This window comes from Xyrauchen texanus, chromosome 33 (assembly GCF_025860055.1).
Source record: "Xyrauchen texanus isolate HMW12.3.18 chromosome 33, RBS_HiC_50CHRs, whole genome shotgun sequence".
Classification (NCBI taxonomy): Eukaryota; Metazoa; Chordata; class Actinopteri; order Cypriniformes; family Catostomidae; genus Xyrauchen; species Xyrauchen texanus.
The window spans coordinates 16,701,704-16,725,657 of NC_068308.1; the positions used below are offsets into that span (position 1 = coordinate 16,701,704).

The 23,954-nt window shown below is 37.7% G+C and overlaps 2 protein-coding genes across 2 annotated transcripts in view; both read right to left on the bottom strand.

Moving 5' to 3' along the window:
• foxk2a (forkhead box K2a) overlaps positions 1–14,515 on the bottom strand; it is a 29,378-nt gene extending 14,863 nt beyond the window's left edge. Inside the window, exons 1-8 of the mRNA XM_052103096.1 lie at positions 14,028–14,515; positions 12,804–12,998; positions 12,523–12,664; positions 10,951–11,097; positions 10,300–10,493; positions 8,517–8,713; positions 7,832–8,119; positions 4,375–4,563 (exon numbers count right to left, since the gene is read on the bottom strand). Of these exons, the coding sequence (XP_051959056.1) occupies positions 4,375–4,563; positions 7,832–8,119; positions 8,517–8,713; positions 10,300–10,493; positions 10,951–11,097; positions 12,523–12,664; positions 12,804–12,998; positions 14,028–14,320 (1,645 nt within the window). The 5' untranslated portion in view covers positions 14,321–14,515. The remainder of the gene's footprint in view (positions 1–4,374; positions 4,564–7,831; positions 8,120–8,516; positions 8,714–10,299; positions 10,494–10,950; positions 11,098–12,522; positions 12,665–12,803; positions 12,999–14,027) is intronic.
• A 1,070-nt stretch (positions 14,516–15,585) lies between these two features.
• wdr45b (WD repeat domain 45B) lies at positions 15,586–23,731 on the bottom strand. The gene is made up of 10 exons (XM_052102972.1): positions 23,556–23,731; positions 22,364–22,438; positions 21,735–21,836; positions 21,091–21,178; positions 20,439–20,533; positions 20,072–20,262; positions 18,120–18,205; positions 17,933–18,034; positions 17,706–17,827; positions 15,586–17,475 (listed from the first exon to the last, which is right to left on the bottom strand). The coding sequence occupies exons 1-10, from the start codon at positions 23,620–23,622 to the stop codon at positions 17,369–17,371; spliced, it is 1,035 nt and encodes a 344-aa protein (XP_051958932.1). The 5' UTR covers positions 23,623–23,731; the 3' UTR covers positions 15,586–17,368.
• Positions 23,732–23,954: the final 223 nt, after the last annotated feature.

Genomic DNA, 23,954 nt, shown 5'->3' on the forward strand with positions numbered 1-23,954 from the left:
AATGTACTTACCCAGAGCAGATTTATTACAACTTCAATAATGAAAAAATAACCAGCTATATTTGTGATAGCCTAGGGCTGTCTCACTTATTAGAAAGTTAATATTATTATTCTGCTGTTGAAAGTAATCCAGAGCACATAATTTTACAATCTGCTAGTGACCTAGTAACATCTGCGCCTTGTTTGATTAACAGGCGGCGTATGTGTGTACTGAACATGCGCATGTTCCAAAGATACTCGTGCTAAAGCGCACAAGAATGGTCAAATAGATTTAAAAAATTAAGGCAAAATGCCCATCTTGGTGAGGTATTCATTTAAAAACAGAGAGAGATGTCTAAAGTGAACGTAAACAGAAGAAGAAACTTTTGTATTCAAATATGAGACTTGTAAGTATAAATGTAAGCTGATAGACTTGCTGCCGTCTATATAACTTGTGTCATTATAATAAACAACCATAACAAGAAAATGAGAAAACACTCACTGCTCTTTATACTTAAAAAGTATTAATGTATTATAATCATACAGTAAAGACCAACAGTAGTTTTATGTTGCATTTCATTCTGAATGTTTACTTAAATACTTGAAACTGCAGTTAAAAACTTTTAAATGTTTAAAAAAAATAAGCACTGAATTTTTTTAATTTGTATTTTTTGTTCTATTACTTTTAATCTATTTATATGTATTGCTGTTTTTTATTGTTATTTTATTACTGACCATTTACTAGTCTTGAATATTTACTTAATTATGGAAGAATGGTTTCTTTACATATTAGTGTTATTATTTGCTGTGGTTTAAAGCTGGTATTGAGAAGTATCAAATTTCACTACCGACTAGTGATCGACAGATATATCGCAGAGGCAGATATATTTTTATTAAAAATCCCACCGGCCGGTACATTTTCCCATTTGGCCATTTATTTTTATTTTTGAGGGTGCCGAAAAACCCCTGCTTGCATCTGAAAAGTTTGAGACATGTAAACGACCAGTCACGGTTCATTTTGTGGTTACGTGACATTGTGTTTCTAAAATAATAGCAACACGGTCTCATTTAAACGGTCTGCATATCAGAGCCATGGCAGACGCGTTCGAGCTCATAATGTTAAAGTGCTCGCCTCTTTCATTCTCCCTCTCTCTCCTCAACAGTTCAATGTAACTTTAACTACCTTGACTAATAAAACTAATATCTAATACATCCGCAAATATGCACATATCTCGTTTAAACAGATGTAATAAATCAACCTCACACAACTCCGCAGATCAAGCTTCCTGTGGAATGCTCATTTATTTACAGTGAGGGAAAAAAGTATTTGATCCCCTGCTGATTATGAATGTTTGCCCACTGACAAAGAAATGATCAGTCTATAATTTTAATGGTTGGTTAATTTGAACAGTGAGAGACAACAAAAAAAATCCAGAAAAACGCATGTCAAAAATTTTATAAATTGAATTGCACCCCCTCTCAATCCCTTTAAAGTCCCTGTGAACCGGAAGTTGCAAACGACTTTTCTCCAGTGTTGTGACGTATTTCTGAGAGAAACGGAATACTAAATGAGGCAAAATAGTGGGCGTGGCTTTTTTTCCAACTAGCACCTGATTGGATCTAAAAAAGTAGGTGTTTCATTCAGAAATGGAGGCAGATCTTAACGCAAGTTTACAATCGGTTGTTGAGGATTACTCGCCGCCTGAAACACCGCCAGCGGTCCCCTTCCTGCAGCAGGAGGAAGATGAAGAAGAACAGGAACACATGGAAGATCATTTCGTCACGGGGGGAATCAGACCTTACATGTTTGAGCCGTTACATGCGGAAGGTTCGAATGGTAAAAAGTGTTCCGTGAGTGTCACAACCAAAAATGCACCTCCTCGCCATCTCTCCTTTCACACGCTGTCAATGCTCGCAAACACACAGGCAGCCTGTCTACCTTCAGTTGGAGGGGCGTGGTTACGGATGTTAAGGAGACACCTAAACCGTCAAACCTACGTCATCAGGCAAGGTCCTCCAATGCAGAGGGGCGGGGAATTTTCAGATTTTGATTAAAGATTACGAAGCCAAAAAATTTTTTTATGTGGATTGACTTGCATGGATGAATTGTTCACCACAAAAGGATCAATTTAGGCAAACAAAGTATGGTCAATTTTTAATTCATGGGGACTTTAAGAGTGTGCTCCTAATCTCAGTTTGTTACCTGTATAAAAAAAGACACCTGTTCACAGAAGCAATCAATCAATCAGATTCCAAACTCTCCACCATGGCCAAGACCAAAGACCAAAGAGCTGTCCAAGGATGTCAGGGACAAGATTGTAGATCTACACAAGGCTGGAACGGGCTACAAGACCATCGCCAAGCACCTTGGTGAGAAGGTGACAACAGTTGGTGCAATTATTCGCAAAAGGAAGAAACACAAAAGAACTGTCAATCTCCCTCGGTCTGGGGCTCCATGCAAGATCTCACAATGTGGAGTTGCAATGATCATGAGAATGGTGAGGAATCAGCCCAGAACTACACGGGAGGATCTTGTCAATGATCTCAAGGCAGCTGGGACCATAGTCACCAAGAAAACAATTGGTAACAACACGCCGTGAAGGACTGAAATCCTGCAGCGCCCGCAAGGTCCCCTTGCTCAAGAAAGCACATGTCAGGCCCGTCTTAAGTTTGCCAATGAACATCTGAATGATTCAGAGGAGAACTGGGTGAAAGTGTTGTGGTCAGATGAGACCAAAATCGAGCTCTTTGGCATCAATTCAACACACTGTGTTTGGAGGAGGAGGAATGCTGCCTATGACCCCAAGAACACCAACCCCACCGTCAAACATGGAGGTGGAAACATTGGCTTTGGGGGTGTTTTTCTGCTAAGGGGACAGGACAACTTCACCGCATCAATGACAGGGCCATGTACAGTCAAATCTTGGGTGAGAACCTCCTTCCCATAGCCAGGGCATTGAAAATGGGTCGTGGATGGGTATTCCAGCATGACAATGACCAAAAAAACATGGCCAAGGCAACAAAGGAGTGGCTGAAGAAGCAGCACACCTTATGAAAATAAGGTGCTTTTTCAAACTGTTTAGAGATCAGTTTCCTTAAGAGTTCCATTCATTCAAAACAGCTGTCAGTTAAGCCATTCATTAGTTAGCAAGACACATGCCTACATTTTTGGATGCAGCCCAAGGTAAAAGTGTGTCACGTGTGCTATAAGTAAATGTCTTATTCAATTGGTTTGATTTGATACTGTTTCAGTAAATATGATTGCTATTGTGGACATGCCATTCATGGTTGCTGGACTATTGTGTGTACTGTTATTTTCTTCTGTCATATATTTTAACAATTTCTTCATTTGCAAATAAAATACTAATTTGATGACTAAACAGAAATCAGAAGAAACTGCCATCTACCATTTAAAATACAATATAATTTCATACAAAACAAAAAAATTAAGTAAATATAAATAAGAGTTTATTATAATTTTTAGCAATTTAAAATGTTTGTTATTTACTGTATTAAATGGTGTGATATATTGGCATTGTATCGACCTATCGGCCACCCTGCTCTCTGGATATCAGCATCGTTATTGACGATCTATTGACGTTATTGTACATGGTAGTTCTTGCTGCATTAACATAATGAAAAAGTAGATTTCATTCCATAGAAGTGTGAGCACCCCTGCTGTAAATGATGGCGATGGAGGCTTACCTTTATTTGATTACCACTCGTAACATAAAATAATTATCATATGACAATAGCCTCCTCCCCTACCCAGTGCAGTTTACATTTCAAGTTCAAGGAAATCCAATGTAAAAGAGACATGTTTTTTTTTTTTTTTTTAAGTTCAATAAATGCATGATGTTTTCAAACTCAATGAGTAATCATGTTAAATAATCGTGATCTCAATATTAACCAAAATAATCGTGATTATGATTTTTTTCATAATCGAGCAGCCCTACTTCAACATGACTCAAATAACATGTTTTTATTAGAATGTAGTGATGCACCGATACAACTTTTTCTCTACCGATAGATATTGGAAAACTCTGTATCGGCCAATACCGATCCCAATCCGATACCAGTGTTGTTTTTTGCATAATCAGTTTTGAATATCTTTGCATTATTTTGTGAAACTAATTGGGTGTATTCTTTAATATGTAAAGAACCACAAACCTCTAACTATACATTATTTAAAAAAAAAATATTGTTAACTAGTATACTGGATAATGTAGCAGCAAATTTAACAGTAATTCCAGTAGACATCAGAAAATTGACATGTTTTTCAGGCAATTAACTTGGAAAAAGGAAATACCTATAGACTACAAAATAAAAATAAAGAAATTAAAACCCACTTCAATCTAGTGTCTTGCCAGCTTCAACACTCATGTTGGTTCCTCACCTGTGTTTCCTGATCCTTGGATAGCAGCAACTACATGGGTTCCATTCTGTGTGATGGCCTTGACAGGAAGCTGATGCTGGCCTAATGGTGCTTGTTGTACTATGGTAACTGTCTGTATGGGGGTGGATTGGGATGTTTGAAGGATGCGACTTGTTCCACCTATAGAAGCATGCAGCGGCTCCACTTTCACTGAGAAAAAATATATATATATATTTACAGTCAGTCAGAAGTTTACATACACTTGAAGTCATTAAAACAAATTTAACCACTCTGCAGATTTCATATTAGCCAACTATAGTTTTATATAGCAAAAATGTGGCTTCTCCAGAATGTTTAAATCCACTTTCAGAATCTCCAGATGGGTTTTTATACATAGGCCAAACGGACGAATGAGACTTGGTTTTCTTTCATATAGTATTGAGTGTGGAGTTGAAAAAACTGCTGGATAGGCTAGATTTTCTTTATTTATTTTCAGTTTTGTTGCATATTGTAGGGCCAGCTTTAGGTTTCTGGTTTTCAAAGGAAGGTTCTTTGGCTTCCACATATAAACTTTGAATTGGTGATGTTCTGTATACTCCTAAGGCCATTCGAATACCTTGGTGGTGAACAGTATCTAGAAGTCGTATACATGATCTCCTGGCTGATACTTAAATTATGTTTCCATAGTCCAGCTTTGAGTGAATCAAGGTTGTGTGCAGATTCATAAAAGTTTAACTGTCCGCTCCCCGTTTGGTTTTAGATAAAACCTTTAAAACATTCATAGCTTTGAAGCATTTATTTTTTCAATAATTTAATATGAGCAATAGAAGACAGCTTACTATCAAATTTGATATGAAATCTTGAGGGGCATTGTTTTTTCCCTTCATTATCCTTATCAAGTTCCATATTTGGTTTGATGGAAGTACTTGTCAAGTTCTAAACTTATCTTCTCCAGCGTTCCTTTTTAACTTTTTTTAAATGCATTTATGATTGTTCTTCCTCGTGCTATACTCATCTTGAGTTTGATAAGAATTTCAGTTGACGAGTGTCTAAAGAAAAGCCTTTCAGCTTTCTTCCTCTCTTTTATGATTTCCTTACATTTATTATCAAACCATGGAAGTCACTTATGCTTCATATTTAAAGATGATCTTGGGAATGTATCATTGGCTATAGCTGTAAGCGTTTTAGTAAAATTCTGCATAGCATCAAGGCTGTAATCTTGAAACCACGAAAGCCTCTCATAACAGAGGGTTTGAAACTGAAACTGAAACCAATTCGCTTTTTTTAATTTGCCATCTTTGACATTTGTTTCTTCCTCACTTCCTTTGATGGTTACAATGATTGGGAAGTGGTCACTAACACAGAAGTCATGCCAGACTCTCCATGATAGGTCCAAGTACAATCCAGGCTGACAAATTGTTAAGTCGATCACAGTGTATATTCCATGTCCCAGGTTTAAGTAGGTATTTGATCCATTAATTAGAAGGCATAAAATATGATTATTTATAAAATCTTAAATGTTCTTACCTTTTGTATAGCAATGATTGCTGCCCCACAGAAAGCTGTGACTATTATATTATATATCATCCTGGGGTGCTTTTGATTGTGAAGAGCTTGCCTTTCTATTGTTTTTATTTGCTTTTTGATTCTTGGTTATTGATTGGAATGAATGTCATTTAGATGACGTTTACTCTGAGTTCCTGTATTCTTCATCTTTGGGGGAGTATTACTATAACCTATAGTTTGGGGTTTATATTTGTGCATCCAGGTATTATCTGTCTGGCAATCTATTGTTCTCACAGTTTTTTTTTTTGCAGCAGAGGTGAAGGTTTTACAGCAGCCACCATTTTTTTTGCTTCAAGATAACCGATTCTCTTAATAAATCTAATCTTCTGTATTTATTTTGCTTTGATCCACATGGGACACTGTTTTGATGCAGCTGGATGGTCACCTGAACAGTTACAACATTTAGGTGGTTTTTCACAACCCTCTTTGTCGTGGCCCTCCTCCCCACAGTTGCAACAGGTATGTTTGTTGTTGCAGCCATTGGATCCGTGTCCATACCTTTGACAGTTAAAACTCTGCAGAGGGTTGGGTACAAATAGGTCCACCGGAACACTTAGGTATCCAATTTGAATTTTTTTCTGGAAATAGTGGTTTAATAAAAGTGAGGATGTAATTACTAGTTGATTGTTCGCTCTTCTCTCTTGATTATTAATATTTTAACATTTGTTACTCCTTGAGTCTAGAGCTCATGCGTTATTTCTTCTTCAATCACATAGTCCAACTCTCTAGTGTGGATTACTCCTTTACTGTAATTCAGAGTTGGATGAGGGAGGATCTTTATCTGTACTCCAGCTAACATGCTGGCATGTGGTAGATTTTCCGCATTGTCCTTTTTAATGCACTCGACAAGAATTTGACCAGATCAAAGCTTTTTCACTTCTTTTACTGTACCTGCAATTCCTGCAATACCCTTTTGTATAGCAAAAGGGAAAAGCTTGCTGATTGGAACGTCTCGAGCAGCAGCTTCAACGATGATATATTTTGGCCAATCATCATTATTCGGTATAGAGGCACCTTTGTTTTCTGATGTATAATCAGTGTCCAAAACAAAAAAATTTTTTAGGTGTGTTTTGTAGCCATGTTTTAGGTTCAGTTTCATCATCTCTGCTCCCCACCCACCTTGGAGCCCAAAAGAGAGGAATGCACAGCACCGCGGATCTCCAGCAGATTATGCATTAGGGATAGAGGGATGATATACTCAAGCAAACTGAGCAATAAGTTGCTCAATTTACTTGACTGACACTTAGCCAACACCAACTGAGAAATATCTGATGTTCAGCTATCCTACATAGAGCAGTACCAGGGCAAGTCTTGACCAGCCGATTGATTGGACCGAGCCATTCCAACCTCGTAAAGTTGGAGCCAAAGTACCATGTTGAAATAACAGAGTCCGCATCAGACCACATTTCTCAGGGACCAGGATCTCTTCCTCCACCGACACGGGTCGCAACTCACGGCAAACGAGACGTTTCTTTTCCTAATTCTTATAATAGTAAAGAGGTAAAAAAGGGATCTATTAAACTCTGGGTTCTTACAGAGTGGTGGAAAAACCTTTAGAGCTGTGACCCTAGCAAGGAGAAGACCCTAGCACTACGGAGGGAAGGGGTGTGCCACTGTTCCTTTTAACGGGCTACCATTTAACATTCTTAAAATAAGTAGGGATCCTAACTGACCTAAGACAGGGATTTTTTTCTACAATTAAACATTAGAAATTGTGAAAGATTTTGTTTAAATGTATTTGGCTAAGGTGTTTGTAAACTTCTCTGAGTTCAAATCTACATTAATGTAATTAAAAACACAATTCTTTCTGCCATTTTCAAATAGAACACATAAAAATCACAAAATGCAACTTCTGACATACTATAATCAATATCCATACAATTCCAAATTGTCAAGGTTTCTGCACCCTTACCTTTCACCTCTTGGTACTCTCCATTCTCATGTGGCTCTACTTTAATGGTCGTAGACGGAGTAACCACAGACTGGGTCCCTACGACATGTGTGTTGGTTGTAGACAGGCCGGTCATGGTGGCAACGGAAACAGCGGGGATCTGATGTACCACATGGACCGTCTGCATGACGGCATGCTGAGATGTAGGAGTGGACACTGGTGTGGCTACGGCATAGGTCACAGGCTTCATGTTCGGTGAGAGCTGCCGCTGAACTGTGATGAGAACTGGCTGCGTGTTGAGGGGTGAACCTGTGAGGAAATATAGATTTGCTTAATTTATTGACTAATAGTGTTTTTTTTTGTTTTTTACATTATGCTTTGTAATGCATTTTAGAATAAATCCGAGCTGCACCAAACAGATCATGGCAACAATTAGTGTCTGACTAACTATATTGCTCGCAATTTCAAGATGGGTACAGATTTAAGGGGTTGTTGCATTCTTGCGTCTGTAAATTTCCTAATTCTCCATCCATGTAAACATACACTGGATAAATGTTTAAAACAGTTGCGATGCACTATGTTTTTAAAGCGTCTCCCACATAGGTGCTGTGTTATTAACATGCTGGTGTCAAACACATTTAAAAATAGTTCTGTGCGCTTTGTCAGTGTGAACAGCCCCTAACTCTCGAATAAGGCATTCTCTTACCGGGTGCATTTTGTGCAAAGCAAGCCTCTTGTATGACTGCTAATTTAGGTTGGACGGCTGGAACAGGAACAGAGACAGGGGTGGGCTCTGGGTCCATAGGAACAGGCGAGCCTTCTCGTGATAAGCTATCTGGTGTCTGTACACCACTAGAGTGGGCCGACAGTGCCCCTGTGTGGTTAGGTGATGCAGGGGCACTCCTGAGAGGCAAAGTAAAGAAAATGATGAATTCTTAAAAAGAAACACAAATGCACAAAAATTACACCTAACTCATGAAGGCAGTTTTGTTTACAGAAATGCATGTAAACAAAACATTATTCTTGAGGAAACTACACTTTACAAGCATCTTGACCCCCACATTCTTACATTATTGGAGAAGATAAAAGCAAAATATTCCCTTGATTGTAGGGCTGGGCGATAAAACGATATCAATATTTATCGCAATAAAAAAAAACACTCCATGATATCAATGATAAGCTTTTGAGTAATTTTCAATATTTAGCCTGTGTTCTACATCTAGACATGTGTGTTGCTAAAAACGCTAGCAGTTTGGCTTCTTGTCAAATGTTTCCAATGGTGTGTAGTGAGTGAATGGAGCGAGCGCTTTCAATTCCTTCCTTTGGAAGCCAAGCGTCAAGCTCGCGAGGAGGATTGTAAAATTGACAGCAGCACGGGGCAAGTGGTTCCCTAGCGTTGGGAGTGGCTTTGTGTGGACTTCCGCGTCAGTGGAAACGCAGCCTCAGACTGCATGAAGTTGCTATTGCCCCCGCTACGCAGATCACCGTGTTCCGGATCCCAGATTGACTGTAAGATATCATGACGACGGTTACGCCCTCTCATCGTCTCTAGTGAGCAGCATGACAAAACAACAGTGCCGGTTATATCATATTTTAGATCTTTCTGCGCTGCATTCGTGAATATTTTTCTCTAGCACTGAAACACGCTTCACTGATGCCCTGTCCCGCCCGGTCCACACCCGCTCCCTCTTTTCCCCACATGTGAGTAAACATGAGGTGCGTGTTTCCAGGCTCTCCCTAACGGATAAATTAGAAAACAGCACTTTCGCATTGTAGTGTGGACAGGGAAACCTGACATATCTGAAAACAATGAAGTATTTGTTGTCATGTGACGCAGTCATGTGACCATTCAACTTTGACAGCATTGTTAAAGATAAATGTTTCTTTGTACAGCATTCACATAGCATTTCTTCAAAGGCAACGGGAAGTGTCCTCGGAATTGCTGTCCAGCAAAGGAACACAAGGACAGTTGCGTTTCAGATCATACATGGAACGGACATTTTTTCGCATGCTCAGTAAGGGGATTTAAGAATTTTCATAAGTTTCAGTATGGACGGGAAACTTTGGGAAAATGCTCGAAAACTGCAATGTGGATGGAGCGCGTTTCAAAAATGAAAACAGAGTTTTTAAATAACAGTCCTCTGTCTCTTCGGCGCTAGCACCTATACTACTCCAGCCACCTTTAAAAAAATGGCAGTACAACACTGCAGATATTGTTGAACTTTGTATGACAAATTGCTTGCTATGTTCCTCATTTGTAAGTCGCTTTGGCTACATGCACATTAATCTAGATATATTTACATTTATTCATTAAGCAGATGCTTTTATCCAGAGTTGGAACACCACAGATAATTGGCGACCTCCAGTGATTTAACTGCTGTATGTGTGAGCACCCCTCAAGATCTCAGTTTAGTTTAAGAATTATTCTATTTTTCAGTTGCAACCAGCCCAGTAAAGGAGTGTTTAAAAAAAAAAAAAGAATAAATAACCTTGATGAAAGGGGGCCAAGTGGAGTCCTGAAACAGGGCACACCACGTGGCCTGCGTTTGCGGAAAGCTTGTTCAATGAGTTTGCCCTCAGATGATGGGTCTATCCTCCAGAAAGAGCCTTTGCCTGGCTCCTCTTGAGATCTGGGCACTTTGATGAAATAACGATTTAAAGACAGATTATGGCGAATCGAGTTCTGAAAAAAGAAGAGATGATAAAAAAAAAAGGTTAAGAGGTTGTGTGGCAGCAGTTTTTGGAATGTCTAAGTTTAACTCAGCTTAATGACGAAGCAGATTATAATATAGTCAATGTGTATTTCTACTTTGAGGATTTTAAGGTCTTTGCAACTGGTTTGAAATTAAACTCTACTTGTCCCCATAGTGACTGTTTCAATGGTTCTCAAAGAATCTACGTGTGTAGAAAATTGGAATGACCATAAACTAAGTTAACTAACTTTTTATTTGTTAAATATTCTGGTTAATTGTTTTATGCTTTCAGCTACAAATGGAGTGTAGCACTCTTAAGCTCTGCTTAGCACATTTTACCATGTCTAAATCCATTCCGCAGAATTCTGTAGAGCTTCCCCTAAAAAGTCCCTCTAACATTTTAAAACTGTAGACATTGCACAAACAACAGAGTTGATTGACACTCACTTGCCAGCCCTTGTCTGCTGTTCTGTAATATGGATAATTCTTAGTAATGTGGGTATATATTCCATTCAGTGTTAGTTGCTTGTCCGGTGCCATTGTAATGGCCTGAACGATAAGCTGTGCATATGAGTAAGGAGGCTTGGAGTCATCCTATTCAAGAAAATAAAACAAAAACAAGAGCATTAAAATAGGTTACATGGATATTAAAATGTTTATTTTATATGATATAAAAAGATATTTTGTCCACACATCATTACTTATTCTGAAAAATCCACAAATTAATTATTCAGACAAATTTGTGAATTGGTTCAACTGATGAATTGAAAACAGAGCTCTAAACTAAGGATGCACTGACATAATTTTTTGGGCCGATACCAAATTAAAAAAAACCCACATGCCGATAAAGATATTTTGCCACTTACCTTATTTTGCTAAGGATTTATGCTTTGAAAATGTACAAAGAGGTACAAAAGATTTGTTATTGTTTAAACAATAAATCATTCCCATTGAGCATGGATTGGATCTGCTGAACACATGACAGGCCAAAATTTTTAAGAGAGCCAGCTACAATTAATATTAATTAATTGGAGATAAAAAGATAAGACTAAAAATAAATACATGCATATTATAGCATGATGCCTGATATTACAAAAAGGTTATTTTGTACTTAAAAAAAAAAACAACTCACATTTTACATGAATGAATTTATGATCGAACATTCAAAATTAATATTCTGCATATAATTCCACAAAAATGTCAACCACATCATGGAAAAATAAAAAGTTAACCAAAGCAACAAAACACCCTTTTAAATTCTATAGTGGTATAATGGATAATGCCGTCCACACCGTTAGAGGGCCCCACTTGCTTACACAATGCTGACTGAAGCACTGAAATGCATTACATATTTTAATGCAGTCTTTTAAGGTTTAGTAATCCTGCAAGACCATATTGAGATTTTAATCTGAAATAAATCAGTCGTGCAGCCTTAATGATACAATACAATTGACAAAAAAGTCAAAAGTGAGTCAGTGTTTTGGATGATTTCCCTCATTATGTATAATAAAGCGCCACTTTCACAATAAAAACATCTGTAACGTTATATTAAAATAAAATATGACATGTTCTTTGGAGTCCCAACCCTTCTACATTATGATTACTTTTGGATTGTACATTTGAACTCAAGATTTTACAAAGTGTGATAAATTATGAATGAACCATTGGTTTTTCAAATAGGTATTTTCCTGCTAAAAACCGATTTGCCTTAAGTTTTAATTTTGTCAATAATTGGCTGATAAATATTGGCGGCAGATGCATCAGTGCATCTTTACTCAAAAACACTCTTCTCAAAACGCTCGCAAGCTAGTTTTTCTCTACACAAGAGCAAAATCTAGCCAATTAAATATTTTAGAGCAGAGCATAACTAGAAAAATGTATATTCACTATAGAAATTTCCATGACTCCTTTTTTCAGGTCTGGCAAACACAATTTTACAATTTCCAGATATTTCCAGGTATACGACAAACCTGGTCATATTCAGATTTGCAATAAGCCAGCTGTCAAAATATCTCATACCTTTGGACTGTCGCCTCCTGAAGCTTCCTTGTCATTTTCAGATTGAGAGTTTTCATTGATGAGATCAACTGTGAGACCGCGACCCATCCTGTAACTGGACAGCCCCGCCCCTCTGGGACTAGACGGACAGGAGTTGGCAGCACTAGGAACAAATTACAAAGACATTTTAGGAATTTCCATTAACACACAAGCTGCTCTTAAAAAAATCTAATGGCTATTTGGCATAGAAGACATTCAATATTAAATTATGATACAAATGGGTGAAGTAGAAAGTAGCTTACCTGAGTGTACCTGTTGGAGACGGGAGTGGACTCATTAGGTGGGCGATGTTGTCTGGAATGTTGATAGTCAGCGGCGAAATCTGGGGTTGGACCGCCTTCACAGGAGACTCTGGGGCGTTCCTGCGGTCTCTCTTGTCGCTGGACAGGGCAGTGAATGTAATTTTGATATTTGTGCTAGGAAATCGGAAAGTGCACCTACAAAGGGGAGGTAACGAGATACAATTTTGACCTTGAGTCAACATATTAGAGATGACAAATTTGAAAACAAATTGTTGGATATCATAATTTACTGTATCAAAATCTTAATTAAAAACAGCAAGCAAACAAAAGAACCTGGGCTATAAATGGACACCCGTATAACCTGATTACATGACAAATAGGCCAATATTGTATTAATCATAGAGATATATTAGAACCTCTCTCTACCCTTGAACACAATGACCTCACTGCAAGTTCACCCCAGAATTTTTTATTTACCATTTGGCCCTTAATGTTTCCTTACATACATAAAGCACACAAGTGCTCAGCTGTAAACGTATAATTCCAGACTGAGTGGAATTAACAACTCAATCTTTATGGATTGGGGTGTAAATCATTTGACACATATCCACCCATCTGCAACAATAATAAAATGGCACACATGGTGCATCTCCTCCATAAAGATGGAATAATTATGAAAATATACATGAACATAGTTAGATCTTACTACCATGTATGTCCATAACGCATGTAACTACAGCTTCCAACAAAAATGCAATAAAAGGTAAATTACATTATTGCATTAAATATTGACACTTTTTTCATAATCACCTATAAGTTAGCATTAAATATCAATTACATTCTATTATTATTCATCACTACCCTTTCCAATTCTCTCATTTAATTATTGGGTGCTTGGGGGCAGCACATACCTTGATTTCATCAATTTGTTAGACAAAAACACTAAAAAAAATACATCAGGGTCTGGAGTCAAGGCCGGCATGCACAGAAGACACACATCGGCCAGTGTATTTGTTGTGTAAACATGTGAATGGTTAGCTGACGGGCTAATCAAAGGTTGCAGTGCTAGCTGGCAACATTCGAAGTGCGTCGAGTCGCGGTTGTCATAATCAGCACGTGCTGCCTCGCGAAACAAAACAAATACAGCGCGCGATCATTGCAACGCATTTACGCGCGTGCATCGCCCCTCACGCTGGATTTTCCTACCAACAACCGTGATCTTACATGCGGGGAAGCTGGAGAGGAGGAGCCCCTCGTCTTTGAAACACCCCGTCCACGAACACCCCGTTTTTGCCGAGGCATCTAAGGTAGAAATCGCCGCTGCCCGTTCCGTCCTCCCCGGCGGAGAAAATCTCGAGGTGCCTCCGTGAAATGAAGCTCGAGTGGCCCATGCTGACGTCCACGGAGCCTTGTGACGAATTCCGACCGATGGTGACCGAGCGCTTCTTCATCAGATACTCGAATTCTCGGCCCTCGAGCCGGGCGACAACCGACCCTGACATCCCGCTCACCGCCATCTTTTTACAAGTATTTCTCTTGACGTAAATGTGAGTATCGAAATGAAGGTGCAGTCTGTTGTTTTGTCGGACAGGCTGCCTGATTGCACAATTTGGTGGGGGAGGTCGAATCAAAGGATGAGGAAAAAAATACGAAGGAACGTGCCAGTCCAGAGACAGCGGCTCCAACCCACAGCCGCAACAGAGAGAGAATGAGAAAAGGAAAAACTCTACCAAACAAACCGAGGAGGCGGGGCTGGGATGGCTGACATTGCCGGCTGCCAATGGCTCATCGTCTTAGGAAGGAAAATATGCAATACACCAATGAGTAGTGAGAAGAACAGGCTTGATGTTCTTAGAGGTTGGTTGAACTGTAGGCTGGCTGACACGCATGTAATTGGTGTGTTGTAAGCAAAGTGACTTTTAAGGCAAGTCGGTCCACTTGGCGGCCATTTTTGGAACGTACAGCTCCAATTTACTTGAATGGGGAAATACCGAAATCTCCAAAACGCTTGGTGAAGATTACGATAAAAAAAAGCATATTTTAAATCAGCAGTAAAATCTTAACAACAACGGTGTTATAATTTGTGCTGCTTTTTTCTCATATCACACTAAAAACAATATTTTTCAGGCTTGTTCAGCTAATGCGCAAGCGCGTTCTAGAGTTGACTGACAGGTGGTATCTATATCTACAAGGTGATTGGCACTTTTACCGATAAGGCGGGACTTCTGTTAACACATGCGCCATAACGTCACTGAAGTAAATCAGTGGATATCGTGCGTTCCAATTTCTTCCTTTCTTTTTAATATCAGTGCTTTGTCTCTGTTTAAATAGTCTCTGGATGAAAGAGACAAATTGGTGATGGTGAAGAGTTTGGATAGTTATACTGTTTTGGGATATCTAATGCGACAACAACAGTTACATTACAATGCTCGTTTTAACATGGGCTAAATTTATGTCACTGATGTTTTAACAGTCCTCTAACAGGCCATTTGATTTTGGTTGCCTTGGCGATGACTGACTCAGTAGAAAAAATGCCCTGAATGAAATCCAACTTGCAAACTATTACAAACCATAACAAACACTTTTACCGCACCATTGTTTTGTCAGGTACACTATTATGGTCTACTCAGATTTGTGACAGAATTTATCTTATATTAAAGATATGTATAAGTCGGTGACGCAGGGGCGTACATTACAGAGGGGATGGGGGGAGGTAACCTGGTGTGGTTGACTTTAATGAAAAGAGGCCTCAATTCAAGAAATGTCCATTCGTTATTGTACAATCATCTTTTAATTCGTCACATGATACTGATTTCTGTGGGTATCCCCTCAGGCCACACAATCAGAGCATATGTAACACAATATTCATGAAATTAATCGTAAGCATAATTACTTGCATATTATCAATGACAAAAGCATCAAAACAGTAACAAAATAGCTTACATATATATTTCAAAGAACAGTTATAAGAATTAAGACACAATAAAAAAAATACTTAATGTTCTAGTGATAAGACTGGGCACTTTGGTAGAATTTTAGTGCATTAGTCTTTCAAAGAAATATTAATGTGACTAATACTACATCAAGAGCTAATTCTAGCTGTTAAACAAGAGAATAAATCAGTCATAAATGTGTTCTTTGTTAAATGAAAATTTCAGGTTCAATACAGCTCAATCGACATCATTTGTGGCATAATGTTGATTACCGCAAAAAAATATTTTCACTCGTCTGTCACAGTGAGGCACTTACAATGGAAGTGAATGGTGCCAATTTTTGTAGGGTTTTAAGACAAAAATCTGAAGCTGTCATGCAAGGCGCTAGCCTGCCATTGGGAGCAACTTGGGGTTCAGTGTCTTGCCCAAGGGCAATTTGGCATGTGGAGTCGTGTGGGCCGGGAATCGAATCACCAACCCTACGATTGGCAGCCGACCCGCTCTACCACATGAGCCACAGCTGCCCCAAAAATTTGATTTGTATACATCTTGTGGCTATACTTTTGAAAAAGTAAGTATTTGAATGTTTACAGATAGGCTCCATTCACTTCCATTGTAAGTGCCTCACTGTAACCCAAATTTTTGCTTTTCTATTTAAAGAAGTCAAAATAATGTTTTGTATTATTTAACATTAAGCCACAAATGCTGTCGATTGAGCTCAACTTGTATTGAACCCAGAACATTTCTTTAAAATAGTATTCCATTTACACCCAAATTATTATAGTAATTCCCGATTCATTTGGGATGCTGTATGCACACAAAAAAACATGGGGTTTTAGAGTTATGCAACAATTAAAAGCTTAAATGTGGACTTTTTATAACAATCACATTCTTAAGTCCTCCCCATGGAAAAATTTGTTGTGCATATATTTTGTGTTTCTAATGTGATAGCACATTGGCTGAAGAAAAACATTTATAGAGTGCTGAAAATAGGTTTTCTTTTCTCTTAAATTCCAACAAATACCTGCAAAAAACTAAAATAAAGAATATTGCATTACATGAAATAAGGAGCACACATGTATACCATAAAATGTTGTTTTTGTTATACTAGTCTATACTCTGTCTACATAGTTACATAATTTTCTGCAGTGACTTGTGTACTTAAGTAAAACAATATCTAACACTACCAAATAGTTTGTAAATACATACATGTATACACCTGTCTTAATTACACAGGCACTCCCTACTTTAGGTTTTGTTAGCAGACAAAGATGATCTCTCTTGCTGTCTATCAAAGAACATTCAAACCTCTAAAAATCCAATGGAAGACAAAAAAAAAAAAAATGGTTGTCCTTTTAAAAAAAAAAAAAAAAAAGGTTTTCCTCTTCTCACTCCACAGAATAAGTGAGTAGTCAGTTTTTTTTACCTGCTCTCTGCTTGTTCATAGAACGGTCTCTTTTGGTTTGAGTCAAGAGAGAATTTAAAGTTTATTTTGAACTCTCCTCCACATCTGTGACATGTGATCTCCAAAAAGTGAGTCTGTCATATGAATGCCATTTGAGTTCTTTGACATCCTTCAAGCTTGGAGATGTCAAGAAAGAAACTGAATCTCGTAAAATTTAGCGTCTACACTCAGATGTTCTCGTCTGTCATTTCCAAGAACTGTGCATAAACATCCCTTGAGCACTCCCCTTTTTGGTTGAACAGAAACTTGTAGTAGCTGCCGTCAGCACAAATAGCTTGGAGAGGGAGAGAATTAGTTGATGAAAAAGTTATTGAAATTAAAATTCCAGTTTACACAGTTCTGTTTGTCATATTAGTAATTCATTGTTTCCTTATTCACAATGCATGCATATCATAGTCTTATAAATAAAATGCCAAAATAGATCTTCTGTTTCAAAACATAGTTACCAAAAAGTAGCCAATAATTAACCACATGCCACCACAATAATAAGCTTAACAGCTCTACCTATAACAGCATTGGGTTCTGTTCCAAAGGCACAGACACAGGGTGAACCAGATGGGACTTGGAACTTGGAGAAACTCCATTTGGAGCTGAAATACTTGGGGAGAAAACTGGCTGATGCCAAGCTGTGGTATAAGAGGGTTTGAGAGACGTATGAGCAGGACATTCATAAAGGTTGTAAACAATGCTTTCATTAAAACAGATTGCAGTGGGAAGATTTCTATACAAACCTGGATTGCTTGTTCATTTTTGGATCCTCTGCAGCAAATATGTGAACTGTTCCATGATCACTTGATACACAGATAAGAGATGCATCCTGGTTGAAATTGATGCTAAAAAAAAATATACACTATTAAAAACAGACACATAGAAACCTCTTTGGTATCAACATTAGATAGTATGCATATAATGGATTACCAGTATATGTTGGCAGTTTGTGATCCTCTTCTTAGCTCCTGAATAAGTTGACCTGCTGAGGTATCAAATATTCTGATCAGGGTCCCCTAAAGAGAGAGAGAAAATTAATACATTTTCTAAATTATCCAAATCACTAACAATCAATTATCCATTTTATTTAACAGGCAGCACTAGAATAATAAAGAGTGAATCCAGTGACATAATTATTAATTTGTTGTGCAGTTTAGGTAAATTTTTGGCATAAATGTCAACACACTAAACAAATCAAAATTTCAGTGTTGTATTTCACCCAAAAATAAAATTTCTATCATCATTTGCTGGCCCTCATGTTGTTTAAAACCTATTTGACTTTCTGTCTTATGTAGAACACAAAAAGGAAACTTTATTGAATATCCCGGTCCCAGCTGATAGTGACTCACTTTAAAGCTTTAAAAAGGACCAAGTATCATAGGAGTAGTCCATGCAGCTCGTGCTTCATATTCCAAGTTTACTGAAGGCATACATTTTAGTTAGAAACAACTAGGCATGTCATGAAATGTCAATATAGTGATCGTTAATCAATACATTTTTGAGGCATCTATATATTAACATTAGCCGACATTTAAATTAGAAGCCTAATTTGCGTGCTTTCCAGTTCACGCAGTTGGCCTTGTTTATTGTAGTCTGCCTTAATAGCGTTGGGAGTCGACAAGATTATATAACATTTACTGACAAGCAGTCAAGGCAAAGGTATCTCACACACAGGACACACTGAAGGTGGCAGTTGTGGATATAGTCACCATACACACAAATGTTACAAAGGTTTTTGTACTTCAAGAATGAAAAACGTGCCATTGACGAGTTTACAGGTTAGTGTATGAAACTGGTGTAACTGAACGATTAGAAATTATTATACAACTTCAGAAAGACGTACTTGTAACTGAAAATACATTGTTTAGGATATATGGAAGATACATAGGCAGAATACATCATCCAGTGATGGCAAGAGTGATGGTGAATTGGGTTGAACTTAATGGGTAAACTATGCAAGCTGAGATACGTGGCGCTGCAGAATTTTTATCAGCCTCCAGACATAGCGAGCAGCGGTGTGTACCTTCGTAGAAAATAATTGTTTAAAATTTTAGAATGCGCCTTGTCCACGAGACACATCCGGTGTGCGACCCCCTTTAATTTACCCTGCCACTCTCACTTTACAAGTGCTGCATGATTAATAATATCGCAATATTAACCTCAATAAATCGCAATATGACATTTTCCCCAAATCGTGCAGCCTACACTTTACCAAAGTTGTGTTGAGAAAAATGTCTGAAGAGACAGACTATAGTGCAACGAACAGCCCAGTTTATATTTTAAAATATGGAGTGGTGGTGTAGCAGTCTAAGCACATAACCATTCAATCTGGTAATCAGAAGGTTGCTGGTTCAAACCCCACAGCCACCACCATTGTGTCCTTGAGCAAGGCACTTAACTCCAGGTTGCTCCAGGGGGATTGTCCCTGTAATAAGGGTCGCTTTGGATAAAAGCGTCTGCTAAATGCATAAATGTATAATGTATAAATGTTAAAAGAATTACGACATATATCATTAATCATCAGGAACTTTTTCTGATGGAGTGTCAATGTGTGAAAAAGGCTTTGATCCCAAGCCTAGAAACAACGCAAAATGTAAGCAATATTTTGGTGAAAATCTTGACATCCATTGAGAGCTTTGAGAGACACAAAATGTTAACATGCTTTTATGATACTTTTGGGTCCTTTAATCATTACAGTGAGTTACTATCTACTGCCATTGCATTAGAACTGTGAATAACGCTGGGATATTCATTAACAATTCTCCTTTTGTGTTCTGCTTAAGAAAGTCATAAAGGTTTGAAACACCACAAGGGTGAGTAAATGATTTTTGGGTTTTACACATTTATATGAAAGAAAAATCATCACTGCCTAATGAGCTCACTTTTTCAGATGCTGTTGCTATCCGCGTGCCCTGAAGGTTTAGAGCAATGCAGCACAAAGCACCCTCATGGGCAGGAATATCAACAGGAGGTTTCTCTGTGTTGGCCAGGTCTACTATCTGAACATGTCCAGAGTGAGTGGCTGGGAATGCTAGCAATGAATTGTTACTGTTTGGGCACAAGACACACAAACCTGCAGATATAATCAAAAAGATGGGTAAGGATATGTTTTTATATCAATCTCTTCTGTAAATTAACACGGCTTATTTAAACTGTAGTTCTGTACAATTCAGATTGACATATGTGGTTCAGTATATTAAACAATGCATGAATCTCTACTATACTTTGTGAATGAGTTATACAGCCTACCTTTAGGGTTATAGCATGTTTCAAAGACATGTAGCTGATGAGGATTATGAGTAAATGTAAAGACTTTAATCATGGAATCCAGGACCACAACAATTCTGGAACCACAAAACACACAATATGTATATTTAGCTATTTTCTTTCTGGATACTCTGGGAACTCACACTTAATAATCCCTTGCTTTTGCAGTTCTTATGTTTTCCCTAATAAATATACAGGCTAAGATTAACTGAAAGACTGCAATATGTACACATAATTTTAAGGATTTGACTCATTTAAAGACACATTAATATATTTCAGAGCATATTTTAGCTTGCAGGTTTGATTTTATGCCAACAATAGCGAAAGCAACCTGTATTTATGGCTATACAGTGTCTACATTTGCCAATATTTAATATGAAGTTGCACAAGCTCAGTGTTCTGCAGCCATTTGTGACATTTCAATTTTGTATCTTTGCTTGCAATTTTTTAGTCTAAATGATTCTGACATGTCAATAACACTGAAACCAAAGCATGCTGACAATTCATGTGCTGAAAGATTATCTACAAATAAAATTAAACTGTTATTTGCATTTTAGTATGACAGTCTAACAAACATCATACCCAAATTTCAAATAAAGAAAACAAGAACATATATGAGAGTGAATTAAAATACCTGTCACGTCGAAGCTTAACAGCTTTGACCTCAGTGGAAAACTCAATCTCTATCACAGTCTTTTTCTTCAGGTCATCCCAAATCATCACTTACACAAATAAGGGAAAAACGCAAAAATATATTTTTAACAGTTTACTTTGAACTGTGTTTTCAGCCATTTCAAAATGTACCTACTGATTTCTAAACATTCATTGTTACATGCACTCAACGGTCTTTTTAAATATGACCCACATGTACATGTGTTGCTTTATAGACCTTATTTACATCATCGCCGTCTTTGATTTTTGATGGGAATGACAGCAAGGCTGAGAGGGATAGACGAACAGTCTCTTCAATGGGTTGTACTGCAGTTTAAAGTGTTTTTGGTTCTTTCCACAGACAAAACATTGAAAATACATATTTTCAAGAACGTCCAGTAGACAAAAACTTCCAGACAACATGAGTTGTGGAAAATCAGATTTGATCTAGGAGCTTTTTACAGCTTTACACCGTGTGCCATTGATGAGATGGTAAGTCTCTCTGTTGTCATTCCCATTAAAAATCAAAGATGGCTCTGCTCTGAATAAGGTCTATTCACATCTTATTTTATTGATTAATTATGCAATAAAGCCATTTAAAAACTGTTGTCTCAAAAGAAAATATACCTTTATTGGGAGGGTACTTGGGTTTTTTTCCTCCTCCAACAAGCGCAAGATAATTGCATCGAAAAAGCATCTCCACATGACTGATTCCTCCCTCAAGAAACTCTGAGAGCAAAGAGAACAATTAATGAGAGTCAATAGCTCCAGCAATAAAACAAGCACAAAGATGCTATCCATTACCCTGACAAAGACTTCATAAATTGGCTCTGAATGGTAAATGAATGATGCATTTGTTGCTAAATGCTATTCCTTATGGATTCTAAAAGAAATGACATTAATTTGAAGGGTCAAATTATTTGCAGATATAATTTCCCCCTTTCCACTAATAACAAGATCAGCAGACCATCTGAATGTGCTAAAACATCATGACTAAATCACTATGTATTCATACCCAAATAACTTCTGCATACACCTAACCATTGGATTTTCCAAGTGTATTTGTATCCGAGGAAGTTATAAACTTCCATATATTGTTATTTTGAACTCTCTTATTTGGAGTGTTGTCCCGTTGCACTGTGCCTGTGACACTGGCCAGTCTGTACTTAATAATACATATAAATAATTGCAGATAACCTTCAGAAATTATACCCGAGCAGCAATATCAAACATACTTCAGAAAACAGGAGGCTCACCTTGCTTTTCCTTTTCTTTAAGAGGGTCTGTGTTGTACACCCTGAATCCATTTTCCATTCCACACGCAAAACATCCTGATGGGAGAAAGGGGCATTTTTAAGGGAAACCATGAACTGAATAAAAATGACCCCTCTCAGAAGAATGCTGAGATTTTCTGCTGCTATAGAGGTACACCTGTATGAGGACAGTCATGCATACTGGCAGATAAACCATACCAATGTTAATGCTTGTGGATGCCAATATCATCCTGTATGTCTTCATTATTTTCCATTAAAATATTGAAGAAAGCTGACACACGACACAAATACAGTGCCTTTACTCATACAGTGTTTAGGGGAGAAAGGTAGCTCAAACCTAGAGAAGAAAGAATATGTAATATGTTTGTTATATAAAAGGTTGAGGTGGACTCAGGTGATGATCAAGGTGCAACAGCACTTTTAGTAGTGTCGTTCAATTGTTAATGACTTTACATCCGGTTAATTCTGAATTCAAGTGGGCAAATACAATATGTACCTTCAACTATGCAACTGTACAAATCTTGATCAAACCCGTTACCTATCCTATCATCATTATACATCATGTTATTTGGCTATTCGTCAATAAGCGGTTTACAAATACAGTTAATTGAGACGATTTGTTTGATTGTAGTACAGATATTACCACAATTATCTACTTACAAGTAGAATACATCATAAAGTGTTATTTCAGTTCATTCACAACTCAAATGCATAGATCTATCATAGATACACCAAACCACCAGCAATGGGAGCAATCTAGCGTTAGCAGTTAGCCTGGATAAATCAAATGCACCCCAATTGTCAATGTTTATTTGATAATATGTTGAAAAATTGCAGCTTTCTAATAACGTAACATTTTACGTTCCAGCAAGAAGTGATTAATAAACGAACTAAATAAATAAAAACAGTACAAAACAGCCACGCTGACACCAGCTCTTTAAAGCACTCATGTGACTTCATCTTTGTGGCTAACCAGTTGTGAAAACTTGCTAAGTAAAAACATGTTCACAAAATTAACCATATCTTACAACTAAACGCATCTTGGTAAAATACAGATTATTTATTTAATATGTAGTATAAATGACAGATATCTGGTGTCTATGATTCACAACGTTAACAAAATATCAGAGTGATGTTAGCTTACTTTCTAGCTAGCTAAGTGTAAACATCTTACCGTGATCCTGGTTAAATCCCGAAAAAAGTAATCCATTACCGTGGGGATTGGATGGTAATAAATTCATAGTGCTCGGTGTTATTTTAACAATCTAACTGGAAAGAGTATTACCCTAACAAAGCAACAACATTCCTACAGCCACCGATGAGGGCTAAAGTTGGCAGGCTAATGCTTGGTACATGGGTTTTAATATCATGACTGTCTCTCCTGCCAGGAAATGAAGTTGGCAGAGCGTCTCTCGTCCCTCCTCTCTCGTGTTCACACACAGACTACGTTTGTAGTTATCGCAGTCCATAACCCCGATTTAATTTTCATGCTTTAGATGATTTAAACAAGATATTCACATTTGAATCCCCTATATCGGTAATTTTAATTCTGCACTTTGTGCTTCCAGGCTAA